This window comes from Empidonax traillii, unplaced genomic scaffold (genome assembly GCF_003031625.1).
Source record: "Empidonax traillii isolate 1590-97213 ecotype Southwest subspecies unplaced genomic scaffold, ASM303162v1 scaffold27:size3997909, whole genome shotgun sequence".
NCBI lineage: Eukaryota > Metazoa > Chordata > Aves > Passeriformes > Tyrannidae > Empidonax > Empidonax traillii.
The window spans coordinates 1480917-1499834 of record NW_020955220.1 but is presented as its reverse complement, the minus strand read 5'-3'; the positions used below and the strand labels follow the sequence as shown (position 1 = coordinate 1499834).

At 61.4% G+C, this 18918-nt stretch overlaps 4 protein-coding genes across 7 annotated transcripts; 1 reads left to right on the top strand and 3 right to left on the bottom strand.

Moving 5' to 3' along the window:
• Positions 1-599: 599 nt before the first annotated feature.
• Positions 600-5610, bottom strand: ZFYVE27 (zinc finger FYVE-type containing 27). Of its 3 annotated transcripts, none has more exons than XM_027908426.1 (12): positions 5407-5603; positions 5262-5332; positions 5008-5194; positions 4729-4824; positions 4427-4539; positions 3549-3679; positions 3111-3182; positions 2945-2965; positions 2595-2739; positions 2243-2289; positions 1615-1696; positions 600-1394 (listed from the first exon to the last, which is right to left on the bottom strand). In XM_027908426.1, the coding sequence occupies exons 1-12, from the start codon at positions 5601-5603 to the stop codon at positions 1330-1332; spliced, it is 1227 nt and encodes a 408-aa protein (XP_027764227.1). In that variant the 3' UTR covers positions 600-1329. The 3 variants fall into 3 exon arrangements, with proteins under 3 accessions (XP_027764227.1, XP_027764235.1, XP_027764244.1); XM_027908434.1 differs by having other exon boundaries at positions 600-1344; XM_027908443.1 differs by lacking the exon at positions 2945-2965 and having other exon boundaries at positions 5407-5610.
• Positions 5611-6891: 1281 nt separating this feature from the next.
• MARVELD1 (MARVEL domain containing 1) lies at positions 6892-9472 on the bottom strand. 2 transcript variants are annotated; one of them, XM_027908409.1, is made up of 2 exons: positions 8458-9472; positions 6892-8325 (listed from the first exon to the last, which is right to left on the bottom strand). In XM_027908409.1, exon 1 carries the CDS (start codon positions 9334-9336, stop codon positions 8809-8811), a length of 528 nt encoding a protein of 175 aa, XP_027764210.1. In that variant the 5' UTR covers positions 9337-9472; the 3' UTR covers positions 6892-8325; positions 8458-8808. The 2 variants fall into 2 exon arrangements, with proteins under 2 accessions (XP_027764210.1, XP_027764218.1); XM_027908417.1 differs by having other exon boundaries at positions 6892-7922.
• Positions 9473-10003: 531 nt separating this feature from the next.
• Positions 10004-10870, top strand: AVPI1 (arginine vasopressin induced 1). The gene is made up of 2 exons (XM_027908397.1): positions 10004-10599; positions 10678-10870. Exons 1-2 carry the CDS (start codon positions 10316-10318, stop codon positions 10736-10738), a joined length of 345 nt encoding a protein of 114 aa, XP_027764198.1. The 5' UTR covers positions 10004-10315; the 3' UTR covers positions 10739-10870.
• Positions 10871-11506: 636 nt separating this feature from the next.
• Positions 11507-18787, bottom strand: PI4K2A (phosphatidylinositol 4-kinase type 2 alpha). The gene is made up of 9 exons (XM_027908351.1): positions 18348-18787; positions 15696-15896; positions 15320-15451; positions 15078-15231; positions 14419-14480; positions 13903-14002; positions 13515-13648; positions 13169-13228; positions 11507-13041 (listed from the first exon to the last, which is right to left on the bottom strand). Exons 1-9 carry the CDS (start codon positions 18738-18740, stop codon positions 12880-12882), a joined length of 1398 nt encoding a protein of 465 aa, XP_027764152.1. The 5' UTR covers positions 18741-18787; the 3' UTR covers positions 11507-12879.
• Between the last annotated feature and the right edge of the window lie 131 nt (positions 18788-18918).

Genomic DNA, 18918 nt, shown 5'->3' with positions numbered 1-18918 from the left:
AGCTGCCCCATACAAGCTCCTACACTGGTGGGAGCAGCAAGGTCTGGGCTCCAGCAACTTCTCAGCCTGGTGGGTGTCAGAGCCTGGTGGGCACTGCCACCCCAAGAGCACTGGCTCCCCCAGATTCCCTGGCTGGGGGGAAGCTGCAGCTGGCTGGCAGGGACCCAGGCCGTGGCGGTTCCCAGCTGCACAGCAGCCAGGGTCACATTCCCGGAATAGCTGGGAGCTTTGCTGTTCACACAGGGAAAGGTCACCCTTGTGCACACAGGCAGCTGGTGGGACCACCACCCGGGTAGGGCAGGGGAAGGAGCAGCCACGGAAGGCAGAGGAAACCCAGCAGCTCCTGTCAGAGCTGAGGTGTTCCCTGGCTCCAGCCCAGCAGGATCCAGCCCTGGAACAGCCAAAGGGCAGCTGCACACAGCTCTGAGCAGGGAGCAAATAAGGCTACAGCAGGACAGAAGATGGAAACTCCAGTAAAGCACGGAGAGCTGGTGGCAGAGACACACCATTTCTCCACGAGCACCTGCAGGGCCAAGGCCAGAGGTATCAGAGTCATCTGGGACTAGGATAGCTTTCACTGGGACAAGACAAGAGTCAGCTAAGGACAAGAGATTTATTGGTCATTCTCTATATGCAATTATATATTAATCTGTATTAGAAAGCAGCAGTCACTAAGTGCACAGAGCAGCACCAACTCCTGCCTCTTCTCACACTGAAGACACGGCCACACAGTCCAGCCCAAACTCACCCTGTTGCCTCCTCTGCACTACAGCCAAATCCAGGGTAAAAGACTAAACCTGAAGGTGTGAGGCTGAGAAGCACAGGAGTAACCAGCAGGGTCTCAGGTGAGCAGGACCAAAGACCACATCTCCTGGGGGTGCAGGTAGAGTTCTGACTTGATCCCAAAAATACAGTCACTTATAGCACAGTGCTGGGAAAGGTAGGGACAGAGCCCTGAGGTTGTTCCACCCCAACCAGGAGGTGAAGGGAAAGATGGCTCCTCCATCACTGAGCCAGGCCACAGGACCTGGGCAAGCACATGGCAGGGTGCAGCAAGTGCCAGAGAGCACCCAGGGCTTGGAGCAGCTGCAGGGATGGGGCACAGCCATGGGCAATATTCCACCACAGGGACCCAGCTTCTGTGTGGCAGGGAGAGCTGGTCAGGCCCTAGCCTGGTGCTAGCAGGAGGAGTAGAGAGTGCAAGCATCCTCTGTCTGGGGAATGCCATGCTGGGATCCAAACAGTCCAGGTTCCCAGTGGCAAGGGTGCCTGCCCGCTGTCCCAGGTGTCAGGCAGTGCAGGACACAGGAGCTGGCTGGGTCTGTTTCATCACTTGATGAGCACCTGGTTGCACAGAGCACACACAAACACTGTCTCCCTCTGAGCCTCCGGAGCTGGAAAGGAAAGCAGGTGTCAGAGGTTCTCCCCCTTTCCCACCACAGGCTAGACACCCCAGCCATGGAGCTGCTCTGAGAGCTGCAAACCCATCGCTGCTCTGTCCTGAGCCAGGCTGCACTGGTCCTGTCTATCCTCCCCACCAGGGCTGGGGCAAATCTCAGGGCAGACAGCACAGGTGGAAGCAGGAGCTCTGCCCTCTTCCACCTTTCCACTCACCTGTGGCTCCCATCACAGACTTGGGGACTTTGAAGGAACAACACCTAGAGCAGAAGCTGTTCCCACAGTTACTGCAGCTCCGCTGTGGAGAGAGATGGAGGTGAGTCCCAGGTGTATGTCAGACTAACCCAGGAATAAAGGAAGGGCACCACGAGTCTGCAGAAGGGGAGGCAGTAGGAAGACAGCAATGTGAGACTGGAGGGGACAGGAGGTACATCCTTCCCAGAACTGCCCAGGGACTGTGTGCCAAGCATCACATATAGAGAATTAGATAAGGCAACAGGGTTGCGTTTGTTCCTGTCATTCCCACAAGCAGACCCATGCTCTGCTTCACCAGAAATCTCTCAGGTCACAGGACAAAGACTAAACCAGGATGCAGAGCTACAACAGCACACGTGGGTTTGGTCTGAGTCAGCTTCCAAAGGAGTAAAGGGACAAATGCTCCACTGCACAAGGGATTCCTGGCACCATCAAGCACATGGCAACACCCAGCACTTAGCTGAGGTCATCTGGGCTGAGACCAAGGCCAGACACCTGAGCTGCTGGAGAAAGCCAGGGCAAGCCAGACATGGGCAACACCTCTGCCCCAGGTACACCCAGCAAGTAGGGCTAGAAGCCAAAGACTCACCCTCTTCTTGAGCACAGAGAAGGTGGCCGCACAGCCCGTGCAGCTCCCTGAAAGAAACAGAGCAGAGGTCAAGCAGGGCTCTGATGCCTGGAGCTGTGAGTGGCTCAGGAACACCCACAGCTGTTGTAAAGGCTCAGCTTGGAGATGACATTGCTGCACCTTCCCATCCTTGCCTTTCCCAGGTAGGGCTGGGAACATACTCCCCACGGAGAAGGGAAGGTCACTGGAGGTGTCAGCACAGCCCTGGCAGGTAACACACCACTGTGTCCACTCCAAGTCCCATGATCACCACTGGAAGCAGCACAGATCCCTCTGCTGAGCTCCCCCAAGCAGCACCTGCTCCTAAACTTACCAAAGTTGTTGCTGGGGTAGCGCTTGCGCAGGCGCTCGGTCAGGCGTGACACCTTGCTGCGGATCACCTCGTTTTTGCTCATAAAACCATTGTCCGGGAGGCTGAGGTCAAAATCTGTTGAGCACTGGGAGCTCTCGTCATCCTCCTGCAGAAAGCAGAGCCAGCTGAGCATGGAGGGGTGGCTGGGGGCACACTGGGGGCCGCAGGGCAGCCCACCCCAGAGACGGATACCCAACAAGCAGGATGCTGCACCTGGCATCACCACAAGCCACTGGCAATCCAAGAAAAGGCTGCCAGTCCCAGCTGGGAGGAGATGCCCCTCTTGCACGCCTTGGCATGGTAGTACTCACCATGACCAGCAGCTGGTTCTCCTTCTCCCGCAGCATGGGAAGAGATGAGAGTGAGCACAGAGTCAGAGGCACCCAGCCCCACAGCCACCCTCTCTGAGCACCCAGCTTGCCCCTTTCCCACCTCAGCTGCCCTTCAGGCACGGCCCACCTCCCACCAGGCTCAAACCTCAATAGCATCTTTGAACTCTTCATCAGGCTCTGCCTCCTCTGCCTCCTCCACGCTGCCAGGGGTAAGGTCCTGCAAGAGATTCACGCAGCTAGTCCAGCTGTTCTCCTGCCTCTGTTCAAAGGTGGGCCCACATTCCTGCAGGAGGTTTCAGGACAAGGGACCAGGCCTTGGGCAGCCCCACGAGAAGACACAAGTCCCTGAAGGTGAGATGAGGCCCCGTCTCCCCACACCACATCCTTACGTTTGGCAAAAGGACTGAGCCAAGCCCCCGGGTCAGCAGAGCAGCCTCCCAGTAACTCAGGAGTAGTTCACAGGCTTCCAGCAAAGCTGGCAGCTTTGAACAAGTTTGTGGGTAGAGGGACACAGGCACGGTCAGACCCAAGGGGCTGACTCTGCAGCTCCCAGCCCCAGCTGCCAGCCCTGCCCCTATCTCACCTCTGCGCTGGTGGGTGTGGGGGTCCGATCTGGGGCAGCAGCTGCTGGCAGGGGTTCAGCAGGCTCTGGAGTGCTCTCAAGGGGTTTGGTGCCCATGCACTGCTCAATCGAGGCCTTGAGCTCCATTATCACTGGTAAGGGGGGAATGCAGCTGGAGTAGGGTGGCACTTCCCTTCTCCCAGCCCCACCACACAAAAGCCATCTGCAAGAGTTGATCTCCAGGGCTCAGAGTAGGACATTGGCACATACAACCTTGACTCCTCAGGTACCCTGAGCCTCTAACATCAAAGTTAGAGCAGTAAGGACCCCCCCCAACACCTGCCCCAGCTCAGGATAGAAAACAGCAGGGGCCTTAGTCACAGCCCAGACACATCCAATACTTGTCCAGCATGTGCCACAGAACAGGGAGTGCCTCCAGCTCCTCTCTCTTCCAGTGGCACATTTTCAGACCTGTGTCATACATTGCCACAGGCACCAAACATGTTTCAAGTCCTGAAGAGCAGAGTCAGGGACTGAGAGGGGTAACGATGCTCATGCACGGGCTGCATTGCCAGGCCTGGTGGTTTGCCACAGTGCAGAGAAGAGAACAGCACCCAGGCTGGGACACACATCAGGAGAGACTCTCACCTCCAACAGCTAAGTCCTGGGACCACACCACCCACCCTGGGCTGCTGAGCACCATCACAGGGCACTGTTGCTCTTGGGGTGGTTCAAGCAGAGCCTGACACAGGATACTGTGCTCATGTGAGGGTGCTGGGAGAGGCCCAGGGAGAAGCTCATGTGAGGGTGCTGGGAGAGGGTGCAGGGTAGGATCCCTGGCCTCAGAGGGCCTTTCCCCAACCCATCCCACACAGGACACTTCCAGGGAGTTCTCATACCTTGGTAAAACTGGGTGTTGCCCAGGAAGAGGGTGCTGTTGACGATGGCCAGGACCCAGCAGAGGGGCAGTAGGTAAAGGACACAAACAGTGCCCAGCAGTGCTCCATAAAACCTACAAAAACCAGCAGGATACTGCAGTCAAGTCGGAGCAACTCACACCACAGCATAAAACCCCTTCCTTCATCTGGTGTTTCACCTGTTCTCTCCAAGTACCAAACACATCAAATGCAGCTCCATAGGCCTGGCTGGGCCCCCCTCCCCACCAAGCTCACCACAGGGTGTCTGACCCGGTACTACTCACTGGGAAGAGACAGTGGGGTTCTCCCAGTACAGCACACGGTACACGGCCTCACAGCTGCAACACATCCCGCTCAGAAACCCCTCCAGCTGGATCAGGCTGTGAATGAGACCTCACAGTCACAAAAAAGCCTCACAAACACACACCCGGACTCCCCCACACTCACATGGGTTACAGTGGCCAGCCTGGCACCAGCCCAGACTCTCTGCAGAGCCCCAGAGAAGCCTTCCCGGTTGCAGAGGCCCCCACAGCCCCAGAGCTGGGGCGGCCCCAGGGACTCACAAGCTCTTGACCTGGGCGATGGCCTCCTGCCGGGAGAGCTGCACCTTGCGCAGGTCCTCCCTGCGGATACTGTGGTACCTCCTGCGCACCAGCTCTGGCTCCGAGGGCCGGGCCCGGCACGTCTCCTGCAGGTAGCCCAGCAGGGCCGGCACCGCCACCAGCAGGGCGAGCATCGAGTACCAGGCGGCTGGAAGAGATAGGACAGCGTCAGCCCGGAGAGCTCCGGGGAGGGGACCCCGACCCCCGACACGCACCTTGTCCGAGGGTGAGCAGGAGGAAGTTGAGGCCGAGGCAGACCAGGAGGGAGCACACGGGCCGCTGCCACCTGCCGAGACAGGGGGAGAGGCGTGAGGCCCCGGGGACGATCTCGGTACGGGTCCCAGCCCATCCCGCACCTACCGCAGGAGGGAGCGGACGCCCTCGGCCGCGTCCCGCAGCGGCTCCAGGTACAGCTCCAGCCGCCGGTAGCTCCGCACCAGCTCCAGCAGGTCGAAAGCGGCGGCGGCCTTGGGCGGCGACGGCTCCGACGGGGCCTCACCGCCGCCGGCTGCCCCTTCGGAGCCGCCCGCCGTCCCGTCCCGCTCCGCCGCCTGCATGGCGGCACCGGGCCCGCACCGGGACGGGCCCGCACCGGGACGAGGCCGCTGCCGTGACGCGGAGGGCGCGCCGCGAGAGCAGCCAATCAGAGAGCCGGAGCGCGGCGAGGCACGCAGGCCCCGCCCCCGCGGGGCGGTGCCGGAAGCGGCGGCTCCTCCCGTGCCCGGCCCCGCCCGGACCTGCCCGCGCCGCTCCGGGTGGTGCTGCGTGAGGGCGGGCTCTGTCCAGACATGGGGCTCGGTCCATACCCACGGGTAATCAGTGTCCAGGCCCAGTCTCGGTTCGCCTCTGCTCTGGAGTAGGGCTCAGTCACAGCCAGGATCCCATCCGAGTCCGGAGCTGAGCACGCATCCGTTTCAGTCCTGGTCCGGGGCTCAGTCCCAGTCTGGGTCTTGCTATGGCCTGCACCTAGCCGTGTCGGGCGCAGCGGGTTCGTGCCCGTGAGCCCATTGCTGTGGCACCTCTCCCCGGGGAGAGACCAGGGCGCAGCCCCACACGCGGATGCCCCGGGCGGGAGCGGCAGATTCCCTCCGGCCCGTGACCGGCAGTTCACCTGCTGCCCCTCCGTGCTCCCGCTGCAACCCAGTCCTGGGAGCGCGGGCACTGCCCTGCACACCAGCTCCCCATTTCCCTGGGCACCACGGGCCGTCCTGACAGGTGCTTGCAGTAGAGCAGGGCTGCTGGCTCCCAGGGATGCTCTGGGGATCCTGGGCTTCCTCTGATACCAAAAGGAGGGATCTCATAATACTCCATACAACCTTGTTTTACCCCTATGCTGACTCTTGGGCAATGAGGGCTTAACAATGCTGTCGGCTGTCCACAGCCTCTGCTGAACAGGGGAGGCTCAACCCCATCCCAAGAGTGCCTCACAGGGCTGGAGCCAGCCCTGGGAGATGCTGGCTGCCCCCAGGCGGTCCCTGACCCTCCGGGGGGCCCAACAGCGTGGGCGTGACTGCCTGGCAGTGTCCTGGCCCAAGGACAGAGGGCTCTTTCAGCCCAGAGTGACAAAACCCATAGGAATGCAGCTCCATCCCGTACTCAGTGCATCCCTGCGGCCACACAGCTCTGGGGACTCAGTCTCCCTCTGCTCTGCCAGGCACCGAGAGGTGCCTGTGGAGCCTGCCTGTGACCCTGGAGCACCTCAGGAAATCGTGACCACAGCCAGGGGCTCCAAGCAGGGAGGCCCCAGGGCAAAGGGCTACAGGGCTACAGAGCTGAGTGTGATCCCAGCTCAGACCTTGTACTCAGCAGGTCCCAGCCCCAGCACAAAGCCTCAGACACCCAGTAAGCGCCAACATTGCTTTATTTGGAATGTGAATCCACGGGTACCAGAGAGGAGGCTGTAGGGGGACAGAGCCAGCGTGACAGACAGGGCTGCAGAAAGCCAGAGAAAGGCACTTGTGGTGGCAGATGCACAGAGAGCATTTCAGGCAGCCTGGACCAGGGGTTGCACCAGAATAGGCGGAGGCAGGTGATGTCAGGGACCAGCCCTGACAGGGCAGGGACAGCATGTCCCACCCAGGGAAGGGACACATGGCCTAGGGGGTTGGCAGGGCCAGTAAGCACAACGGATATCTGCTGGGACAGCACCTCATGGTGGAAGCGGGGACCCAGTACCAACCCCAAACCCCTTCAAGCCCCAGGAAGATCACAGCTGCTGCTCTCCACCCCAGAAAAGGCACCAGGGAACCCCAGGCAACAGCCACACCCTGTGGCCAGCCACTGGGGATACCCACCCAACTGATCTGAGCCCATGTAGAGACTGGGGCAGACCCTCCCTCGCACCAGGACCAATGGAGATGATCTGCCTCCAGGCAGGGCAATTAGGGCTTGTGGCAGGCAGCCCTGGTGTGGTACTCCTCCAAAAATTCTCTCTCTGGCTTCCTATTTCTCCAGTTGACCCTACATGGCCTCCTCATGGCTTGGCACCTGGTGGGTTGTGGAGGCTGATCCAAGGCTGGGCTGGCTCCAGTGGCAGTGTCCTCTTCTCCTGTTCTCCAAGACAGGTTGTGTCCCCACAATGCCTGGTCATAGTTCCCCCATGGCCAGAGTGCCAGCAGCAGCCCAGCACTGCCATGCTGCCACGCTCACCCTTCCTTTCCACCTTGCCACAGTCTCCAGGCACTGCCTGGTCCCAAGATGAAGTTGGAGAGTCCAGAGATCCGAATCTTGTGAGACAATAAACCAAGTGCAGCAGAGCCAAGCAGGGCTGCAGGCCAGTCTCCAGAAACGTCAGCAAGGCTGTGCCTGTCCCGTTTGGAGCAGCCTGGCCCCAGTCTGCTTCAGTGGCTCTGGGTGGCTCGGAGCCACAAACCTCTCTGCAGAACAGCAGAACATCCCCATGACTGGCCCGTTCAACCCCCAGGGGCACCTGGCCCCATCCTGGGACTGTACAAACTCCAAGGTTGAAGGAATTTACTCCCTGCCCAGGGTAACAGATCTCATGCGTCTTTCCCCTTGTCCTGCAGCGATGGAGGCCTTGCTGCCCTGCTCAGCCCCCAGACTGGACCTGGGTTGTGTCCAGGGGCCTGGGGTGATGCTGGGTCTGGTTGTGTGGTACCCGGGTGACTCCACACCCCCAGAGCGCAGGGCAGGGAGGGGCTGAGCCCCGCGGGGCCCCGATAAGATGAAGGATGTTTTCAGGCCAGACAGAAGGAGGGGCCTCGGCTGGGGAAGCCGAGTTCAGAGCCTCCGTTAGGGAATTGCGGAGGCGCCACGCAGCTGGAATGGCGAGAAGGGGCTGCCAGTGGGTTGGGGTTGTTTGTGCCCACCCAACCCCACTAGGCACCACTGTCCACTTCTCAGGTCCCCCAGGCCAGTTCCCCTCCACCCTGGGGAGAGGTCAGCACCCACCTGAGCATGCAGCATCTGCAAGGTCACGAGCAGGGGAGTTTGGCAGAGGTCTTGGAGGGGCTCCCAAAAATTGGTGTCCCTCTTAGGGCCTCTCCACTTGGGTCCTTCCCTGGGTTTAGAGGTGGGAGAAGGGCCTGTACAGCGGCTGGATGTCCATGCTGTCTCTGTGCGTTGCAGGGGAAGGTGTGTTTGGGGAAGGCCTCTGTCTGTCCATCCGTCTGTGCAGGGGTCTCCGGAGGAGTTGCAGTGCAGTCAGCCAGGAGGGGATGGGGCAGCAGGGTCACTTTGTCCCAGAGAGAGGCTGTGCTCTGTCCGTGAGCGAGAAGAAGTTGAGCCAAGTGGCTCAAGGTCTCAGATGATGTCACGCTGGTCCCGGCAACGCCGTGACAGGCAGTAGAGCCCGGAGAAGAGGTACAGGCAGGCGGTGATGCCCCCACAGACGGAGGCACTCAAGTAGGCACCGTAGAGGCAGTGCTGGCTGTATCCTGGTAGGTTGCAATAGCTTCTCTGACTGGCCTTATGGCCCATGATGCCGGTGGCAGCTGCGTAAAGACCCACACCCAGCGCCAGGTCGTGCACCAGGTTGGTGAGGAGCCAGCGGGAGCCCAGCCAGGGCACCAGCTCCCACCGCCCCAGCAGACTCAGCCCGAAAAGGGCCAGGGTGAGGAGCCAGACCAGGACGGCGGCAAAGAGGGCGAAGTGGGCCGCCCCCTCGTACTTGTGAGCAGCCACTGTCACCCAGAAAGCAGCGCCCAGCGCCAGTTGCCCCAGGCGCAGCAAGCCCAGCGGGCTCCGCAGGTAGGTGCGGTGGAGGTTGAGCGAGCCGCGGGCCGGCGGCCCCGGGGGCGGCGGCACTGACGGGGGAGCCGTGCGAGCCATGGCGCGGCCCTGCCTGCTCCGGCGAGGCTCGGGCGGGACTCAGGGCCCCGGCAGCGACTTCCTCCCCCGGCCGTTGCCAAACATCTGGCACTTATACGGTCCTCCCCGCGCGGGGCCTCTCTCCTTTCCTCCCCGCCCCGCCTCCGCCTCCCGCCTCTCCTCCCGCTGGCCCACCGGACACCCGAGGGCCGCCGTGGATGCCGCCGGCGGGCAGGAACCGCCGTGCCCCTTCCGTCCCGCCGCCGCCGGGGGACCCCCTCTGCGGGGAGCGCGAGGCGGCGGCGGGAGGCCGCGGAAGGCGGCGGCCGGTGCCGGCAGCGGGTCTCGGGGACAATGAACCGGGACCCCGGACGGCGGCCGGCGGGGGGCGCGCGCCGGGGTTCCCCCCTACGTCACCCGGGATTCCCCTTGGAGTGATGCCTGCGGCTCCGCCCAGGGGCGGGGTCTCGCCCGCTGCCCGTGACGTCACCTACGCCACGTGGACACCTCCGAGAGGCGGTGCGACCGCGCCCCTCGGCGCCGATTGGCCCTGGCAGCGGGAGGCGGGCGGGGATTGGCGGCGGGGCGGGCACGGGGCGGGGCGGCGGTGCATGAGCGGCTCGGGGCAGTGGCGGGACTCCGGCGCGGTGGCGCGAAGCGAGTCTGGGAGCGCAGCGAGCGCCGGGCGGACCCGCCACTGCCAGGGCTGTGCAAGGGGCCGGCGGGCTCCGGGCGGCGGCGGAGCGAAAGTGGGTCACGGCGGGGCCCAGCGCCCTGGGCTAGGGCGGGACCGGACTTGCGTGCGCCGGCTCAAGCCGGGGCACCTCCCGCGTTCCCGGGCGGCCCCGCCCGCGCGGCTGGACTCCTGCCCGGCGCCCTTCCCCCGCCGCCCGCCCTTCCTCACCGGGCATCCGCGCCGGATCCCGGGGGAGGTGGGCCAGGCCGGGCAACGAGAGCGGAGCCTGACACCGTCTCTTCGGTGCCTGCAACGGCCGGGGCCATGGGCACGCCGGCCTCGGTGGTGAGCGACCCTCCGGGGCGGGCAACGCCAGCTGCCCGCAGTCGTAAGCGGGCCTCGGCCAACATCTTCCAGGGCGTAGGGCTGCTGGAGCTGCGGAGCCTGTTCCGGAATGGCGGGGCCGAGCGGCCCGAGGAGCGCGCCCGCCTCGTCTGGCGGTACGCGGGCCAGCGGCGCATGGTGCGGGCCCTGCGGCGGCTCCGGCGGCGGCGAACGGCCCGGCCAGGCGGCGGGATAGCGGCGCTGCGGCGCTTCGGCCACCTGCGGTAGGTGTGGGCCGGGGCGGCGGGAAAACCAGGGGAAACCTGGTCGGACCACGCCCCTAGCACGTTTCTTCCCTGTAGGATCGCAGAGAAGGAGCTCGAGAGCGACTGCGGGGCCGAGACAGGCTCGGGCTCCGTGTAGCAGCGCTGAGCGGCCGGGGCCGCGGAGGGGGTCTGCTGGACAGCTGATGTCGGCACTGCCAGGCTCTCTGAGGACACTAAGTGTATTGGGCAGGGTGTAATGAATGGTTAATAAAGGATGGATAATGGTGGCTGTTAGGCTCTGGCCGTGCCCTGCCCATACTGGCCTTCCCCCAGGGTGGCAGGACCAGGGTCCAGGCCGTTGTACTGCACCCAGTGCAGTGGGAACAGCCTCACAGAACGGGTCAGGTTGGAAGGGACCACAGTGGGTCATCTGGTCCAACCTCCCTACTTAAGTAGTGTCATCCTAGAGTACATTGCACAGAATTTCATCCAGACAGTTCTTGAATATCTCCAGTAGGGGATTCTCCACACCCTCTCAGGGCAGTGTGCTCCAGTGCACGGTAAGTCGCAGTGACTGCCCTGGCAAGTTGCAGACACAGCTGGGGAACAAGCTGCGTGCTGCCGTGCAGGACAAGAAATGCTCAGAAGAGAAAACAGAAATTCTCCAAGGAAGGATTTATCTGCTGGAGGACCAGTTGGCCAAGCCACTGGCACAGAACCTGCAGGCATGGGATGCTGAGGGGCAGGCTGGGCAGCTGGCCCCCTCAATGCCCAGCATGAGCAGATCCTGTGGGAAAGGGTCTCTCTGGCAGCAGCTCTGCAGTTGTGGGAGACAAACGCAGCCCTGAGCAGGTATTATTGGATACCAGCCAGGCCTTGTCTGAGGAGCCCCAACCTTCTCTAGGGTACAGCAGAGACACAGATGTGGCCAGCTGAATGGCAGCTGTTATTCAGACAGTTGCATGGTTTAAATACATTACATACATTTCTACAGTGCATTAGAACAATACATTTTGGGTCAGTCAGATGCAGCTGGGCCTGGCCGGGGAGCTGGGGTCTCCACTGCTGCCCCCTCTGTGCTTGCACAGCCAATGCTGAGCCCCCTACCCATTGCAGGAGACAAGGGAGCTGCTCTCCCCTCCCAGGCTCACACAGCAGAGCCCCAACCTGCCGTCATCCCCTTCACTCCCCGAAGATGGGCTAACAGGACAACAAGACCCAACACCAATTTCCCCCAGCAGCAGCAGAAGAAGCCACAGCTCAAGGCAAGCGAGTGCAGGCAGCAGCCCTGATACTGTTCCATACAACACAAGCTCAGCAGCTGCTGGGGAGAGGGGAGCTCTCTGCCTCCCCCACCCACAGCAAGCCTGTGAGATTGTCAACTCAAAGGAGTCCATGCTGGTCCCCTGACACGCCCACCTATGTGGCAGAAGAGCCCCTCCAGCCCTTCCCTGGCAGACCCCTGCCCCTCGAGGGGAGCCCTAGGCACAGACAAGGCTGGCACCATGCTGGCTGCACAGCAGCCAGGCAGCTTGCTGGGAGCAGGGGAAATAGCCAAGCAAGAGCAGCTGTGAAGACCTGGCAGGAGAAACGGACTGGGGAAGCAGAGGGGGAGCCACCTGCTCTTCCCAAGGATAATCCAACACCTCTTTCCCCTTAGTGTCTAACTGCACCCAAGCCAGTCTCATGTGTTGTCCCTCTTATGTCCCCTCCTCGAGCCCCCAGCCAGAGAACAGCCGTTCGTTGTGGTCCCCACTGCACCCGTGGGCAGCAGGAACTCCCCCTGAGGAAAGCAGCGTGCACGGGGTTGGGGCAGAGGAGGGATCAGTGGAGGAGTACACCACACCCTTAGGGAAAGGGAGGGGGTATCACCTTCTCAGGCCTTCTCCGCCCAGCAGCTGTCACGGTGGGGAAAAAAAGGGCCAGTGGCTGGTGTAAAGGGCTGGACGGATCCTGGCCTGGGCAAGCCTGTTCATCCCAGCCCCAAGCGGGGGTGCTCAGAACCACATGCAGGCCAAGGAAGAGAGGCAGGGGCAGGGTCCCAGCCACGCCACAGTTCCCGGCAGATTCCCACACTTCCCTCTGTCCTCTGCCCCAGGCAGGGCACCAAGCTCCAATGGAGCTGGGGAGGGACCATGCCCAACCTGCCTGGCTCCTCCAGTTCAGCTGCAGGTTCCTCCAGCTGCACCTGCTCGCTCTACCCTGAAGGTCAAGTCCCAGCCACAGAAGCCAGCAGTGGCCCAGCTCCTCTTGCAGTGCTAGTCCGAGATGGCCAAGCCCTGCCTGTGGCTCCTGCAGCTACCACCATGAGAAGAAAGGCTTCCGGCTCTGGAAGCTCTGCGTGTAGGACTCACTGGCAGAGCGCTGGTGGGAACGCGCTGTTTCCACAATCACAGGCGGCATCTGAACCAGGTGCAGCGGGCTCTTCCCGTCTTTCAGCGCCTGTGTCAGGTTCAGGATCTGTATGGCACAACAGAGCAAAGCCTTAGCTGCCCCGCAGGAGCAACAGAGAGCATCCACTCCAGCACCCTTCCTGCCACACAGGCAGGATGAGACTCCACCTCTGCCTTCCCTACACACAGCTTACCTGGCCTCTCATGACAGCAATCTGCTTGTGAAACTGTCCCCTGTCAAAGCCAGGGTCTTTCTGCAAAAGAGAGCAGAGAACACAGTGGGATTCATCTACTGCCTCATGCCATGCACAAGACAACTATTCCACAAGTAAGCCTCTCCCCCGTCCCATGGATTTCCTGCTTCTCCCCATGCTGAATCTTCAGTGCCTGGTAGAGGGAAAACCCTGCTATGCCTCAGCCCAAAAACACTGTCAGGAGCTTGGCCACCGTCCTGTCCCCTGAAGCCTTGACAGGGAGCTCCCCAACACTACCCCCACTTTTCTTCCTCCCATACCATCTTCACCCACTTCCCCAGCACACCTTGAAGAGCTCATACAGATCTTCCTCCAGGTCCTTGACAAAATTGGGGTCTGAGATCTTGGGAAGAATCAGGTCCTTGATCTCCTGTGAAAAGGGGATTTTGGCCTGGGGAAGCCATGCCCAATAGAATGGATCTGTGGGAGGAAGCAGGAGTCATGAGAACTAGGGAAGGCAAAGCATGGTGCCACATGTCCCTGGATCCCCTGTATCTGGGACACAAGGTCCAGCCTTAGCTTTCTACAGTCTCTACTGAGAAGGAGCTGCCCATGAACCCAGAGATTTGCAGAGGCACAGCCTTAGCCCTCTCCTCTGCAGTCCTTAAGAAGGATGCCCAAGCATGGACTTGTGTGGCTTGCCATGGTGTCCTGGCATAGCCTAAGGGACTCACACGCTCTCCAGGAGTCCGGGTGTTTCAAGGGAAAGGCCAAACCGTTGTCTATAGCAGCCAGCTTGATGATGGGCTCCTTCACCACCACCCAGTCACTGTCCTGGAATGAAGCAAAGCATGTCACAAGAAAACTCCCCCAACCCCCCCTCCTACTCCAGCCCCACTGCCAGGATCTTTGCCCTGGCTACCACAGAGGCACAGCAGCCTCTTGCCTTGTAGCATGGCCCCTTGCCCACAGGGAAACATTGTCTGCTTCAGGTGGGAGGGGAACAAAGCTCCAAGGCCTCACTCCAAGGATGCACAGGTCCAGCAACACCAGTTTCTCCCACACAGCGTTCTTACAAAGTCCCACTAGGCCACAAACCACCAAGGCAAAGGGTAACAAAAGGCCCAGGAGACAAGGTCAGGCCTCCACAAGCTTGGAACCCAGATGGGAAATTCCCGTTCCACATGACAAGCAGTCAAGTTCCAGAAGCAGAGTTCCCATGTAGCCCCTGCCCAGGAGGAGCCGCTCACCCGCACGCCTGCGCTGTCCAGGGGACAGTCATACTTGATGAGCCAGTTGTCATTGCCCCGATCTGCAGGGAGATAAAACCAGCTGTGTCACCACCAGGGCCCCCCTGCACCATGCTGGGCAGAAGACTATTCCTCCTCTGACCCAGAAGTGAGACAGAGACATTTTAGGCCCAGAGCTCTTGAGCCCGCTGTGGGCCTAGGAAGTCACATCAACCCTCACAAAACTAGCCCTGGAGGTCCACATACTGCCAGCCTGCAAGAGAAACGTCAGCCTGCAAGCCCCAGACTGCAAACCCAACCCCTTCCAGCCAGGCAGGAACTCAGGAACCCACTGTGAGATGGGACAGTGAAATGAGGCACAGCCAGGTGTTGGATCTCTGGATGTCCCTGGAACCTCATAGCTGACAAACTTTCAGCTGAGCACAGCAGTGGATCCAGATCTGCTAGAACGCAGGCCAGCAGCCAGAGCCCCCAGTGCTGGATGGCCACAGCAGTTGCACTCTGCCCTGAGGCAGATGTCACCTGGCAACAACCGAGTGGTGTTGAGAAGAATTTCAGGTGCTGGGAAAAGCCACCAAGCCCCTGTCTCCCTCCCCTTTCTCCAACATGATAGGACGTGACGGAGCAGGCAGCATCCCACAGCAGGCAGCTGGCCCTACCTGTGTTCCTGATGATGTAGTCCAGCACCACCAGCCGCTCAAACTGCAGCAGCAGCTGCCGGTTGGTGTTCTCCGGGAGCGGCTCGGCCTCAAACCGCCGCAGCCAGTAGTCAGCATCCTTGTAGCCTTCCACAAAGAGCTGGAAGGAGCCCACCTGAGGCAAGGAGAGAGAGGCTGTGTCACAGCAGGCTGCAGAGGGTGTGGAGGTGCCGGCAGGCAGGTGTGCAGGGTGGCAGCCGTACCTTGGGTGGCAGACCAATGCGGTTGAAGCGCTGGCCAACTTTTGGAACCTTCTCCAGGGCCAGCCTCTTTCCTCGGGACTTCACCCTGTCGATGGCACTGTAGTTAAAGGTCTCACTGGCCAGATACACCACCTGGGGGGACAGGAGTGCAGATGTCAGCTGGGGCACCTGACAAGTCACAGGACTGCCTGATAAAACCAAGACACAGCATTTCCCACAGCTCTGCCCAGCAAAAGCATCCCCACAGCTTGAGCAGAACAGTCCTGGTCTAGAGCTCTCAATCTGCGAGGTCAGCAGCGCCACAAGACAAGACACAATCTGTGTGGAAGCACACAAAATCCTTCCCAGAACAAGATCCCAGCAGCTTTCCTCTCACCTTTGTGCGGGGAACAATGTTGAGTTCCAGTTTCTGGTCTACCAGGCTGGCACCCGCCTCTGACAGGTAGCCCTGGTTCAGGACTAGGCAGTCTCTCCCAAAGCAGCATGGGCAGCACAGCTTCTGCAGCCACTTGGTCCACTTGGGGTTCAGCTGTCCGTATGGTTCCTCATTCTTGGGCTTGAAGACGCCAATGATTTTCTGTGAGTGGGAAAGAGGAGGGGCTGATTCCAGGCAGTTGGCAGAGTTGGGATACCTCCCCCAGCCCACAGTGGGGACATTCAGGAACAGACCCAGAACAGCCCTTCACTGGGATCAGTAACCAACCCCTGGGATCAGGCAAACCCTGCAGCTCCTGGGAGGGAGGCAGACAGGGGATGGGAGGGACTCCTCCCCAGCCAGTGACCTGTCCCACAAAAGCAAGGTACCGCTCAAAGACCTTGTCCCAAAAAAACACCTGGTAAACACACCAGTCCCATTCCAGCAACCTTTGGATGGCCAGAGAATGTACTGCTTGTTGTTGGTCATTACATCCACACAGTAAAGGGAGGGGATGGCAATCCCGGCCCTGGCTCCAAAGTCCATGGAACAGAGCTGATCCCAAACTGACCACAGAAGGGACCAGCCCAGCCAGGGCTCTGTGCTGGGGGCCCAGCAGACACAGCAGAGGGGCTGGCTCTCCCAGACAGCTGTGTATGAAAGGGCACAGCCACCAGTTGGTACCAGCAGCACCCCCAGCCTCTCAATCCATCCTCACACACACTGACCTGACAGTGGGGGCAGCAGCCCAGAGGGCACAAAAGCCTTGTGCTGGGCACTGCACCATCACCAAGCCAGGGCTGCAACTCACACAGATGAGACAAGGGCTGGGGCAGGAGAAAGATCACCTTTTCCCAAAGGCCAAGGATCCCTGGGGGTGCTGTGCAGCAGCTCCAGGCTGGCAGCCCCTGCTCCAGGGTGACTCAGCAGCACATGCCACAAGCCCTCTTCCCCATGCCTGGTGCCAGTCCTGGCCTGAGTGGGCGACACTTCCCCAAGCTGAGCTCTTGCCAGAATGTGGAAGTTAAACATGAGTTTCAGCACCTCAGCAGGGAACCCCAGTGCAATCCCAGTCTGTCAGGGGCCAAAAGCCAGCCCAGGGCAATCAGAAGCAAGGTTTTGTCCACCAGGAAGAGGTTTGAGGGAACAGGATCACTTGAGCCATGCCCAGATCACATGATAGAGCCACTTCCACTAGGCAGGCAGGCAGGCAATCCCCTTCACCAGCCCCACGTGAAGGCACACAACTGCCAACACGTCCTTGGATATAAGCCTGCAAAGAGGCTTGTCAGGAGCTCTGGCAGCACGGAGTCCTGTGTTCCAAGGAGCCATTCCAGCAGAGCAAGGCCCAAACAGGCAGGGACAGCGTGAAAGTGGTGGCCAGAGTTCTAGCAGCACAGTGTCCCCTTCCAGTCAGACCCATGCCGGGAGCAGCACTGGCAGGGAAAACAGGTTTGCCTGGTGCCAGCAGCAGAGCAGAGGGAGCCCGGCCAGCATGGGAGCACAGTCAGCAGTGGGGTGACCACAACCCCCGGGGCTGGGCAGCACAGCCTGGCTGGGACAGCTCGGGCCCCAGCAGCCCTGAGGGAAGCAGACCTCAGTATCCTCCCCCCGCTGCCCACAACATCCACACACTGCACTCTCTTCCATGCCAGCAGTGGGACATTTTTGGCAATCCTAGACAGAAACCAGTCACACACCAAATTTGCTGACAGCAAGGCAGTCTGGGGGGACCTGCCAGGTGACAAGGCCAGGATTACAGACTTTGGCTCCTTGCACTTATGTTCCACCAGCCCTCCCTGAGTTCAGGCCTCCTGCAGCCAGGCAGCCTCTGTCCTGCCACCCCCAGACAGCTCATCCGGCCACCCACCCCAGTGACTCCAGGTCTCATACTGGGCAACAGGAGGAAGCAGGGCTGTGCCAGGAGGAAGTGTGTATTTCCCCAGAGACCGCCAGCTCAGCTGGGACCTCCCTGTCACAGCTCCCAGGAGCCAGGCTTCACCCAGGGCAGGGAAACTAAGAGGACATCAGAGACCAAAGAGCCCAGTCCTGTTCCCCAGGGAGCATCCCAGCATACACATGGCAAGAAAGTCACAGGAAGCAGCAGCAGCTCAAGTAATTGGTCTGGGCGCAGCAGGTCACAAGACAAGCCAGCCTGTGCTGCACACACATCCAGTCAGCAACACAGAGATGGCTGCCCCAAAGCTGACCAGGTCTGTGGGGGACCAGCTACATGTCAAGGACTTTCCCTCCACTGTATCAACCATATAGCCACAGAGGAGACATCTCACTCCTCTCACAGCCCAAAAACGGCTCAGCTTACAGAGTCACAGCCCTAGGACTGGAGTCACCATGGTTAGGAGACGCATAGACCTCGGAGAGAGTGTGATCTTTCCTCTGTGGACATGACAGCCACAGAAGAGGCTGAATCAGCACTTGCAAACAACCCGCCCCCCACTCTGGCTGCTGGTCCCACTGCACTTCTCCCCGGGGAAGCTCAGACCAGCCACCCGCGGCCGGTCATCCCCGCACCAGCACCACGACTTCTCCCTGCAGCAACCCCCTCCGCAGCCCGCAAGCGTCGGGGGCCACGCGGGGCCACGCCCGGCTCACCCCCTGCGGGTCTTTGACGAAGTAGCTGCCGCTGGAGCCCTGCGAGATGCGCTCGGGGAAGATGCCGCGCTCGCTGGCCAGCTCGGCCCGCCGCACAACCTCGGCGAACTCGGGATCCTCGGGGAAGTCGTTGCGCTCCCGCTGCGCCGCCGCCGCCGCTTGGGCTTGGGCCTGCGCCGCCGCCTGAGCCTGCGCCTGGGCCTGCGCCGCCGCCGGGCCCCGCGCCCCGCGCTCCAGCAGCGGCTGCCGCTCGCGATCGCGACCACCGGGGGAGCCGGGAGGGGAGGGCGGCAGGGGCGCGGCGGGCGGCAGGGCGCGCACAGCGCCCCCCGGCAGCCCGTAGTCGGGGCCCTGCGCCCGCTCCGGCGACACCAGCGGGCTCGTCTCGTCCATCGCGCCGCCCGCCCGGCCCCGCCGCGCCGCCGCTGCCGCCGCCACTTCCGGTGCGTCACCGCGCCGCCGCGTCACGTTACTGCCCCGCCCCCCGCCGCGCCACGCCCACTTCAGGTGCTGCGACGGAAAGCGAGGTGGTGGGTGCGGCCTTGGTGCCGATGGGGCGAGCCCGGAGCCC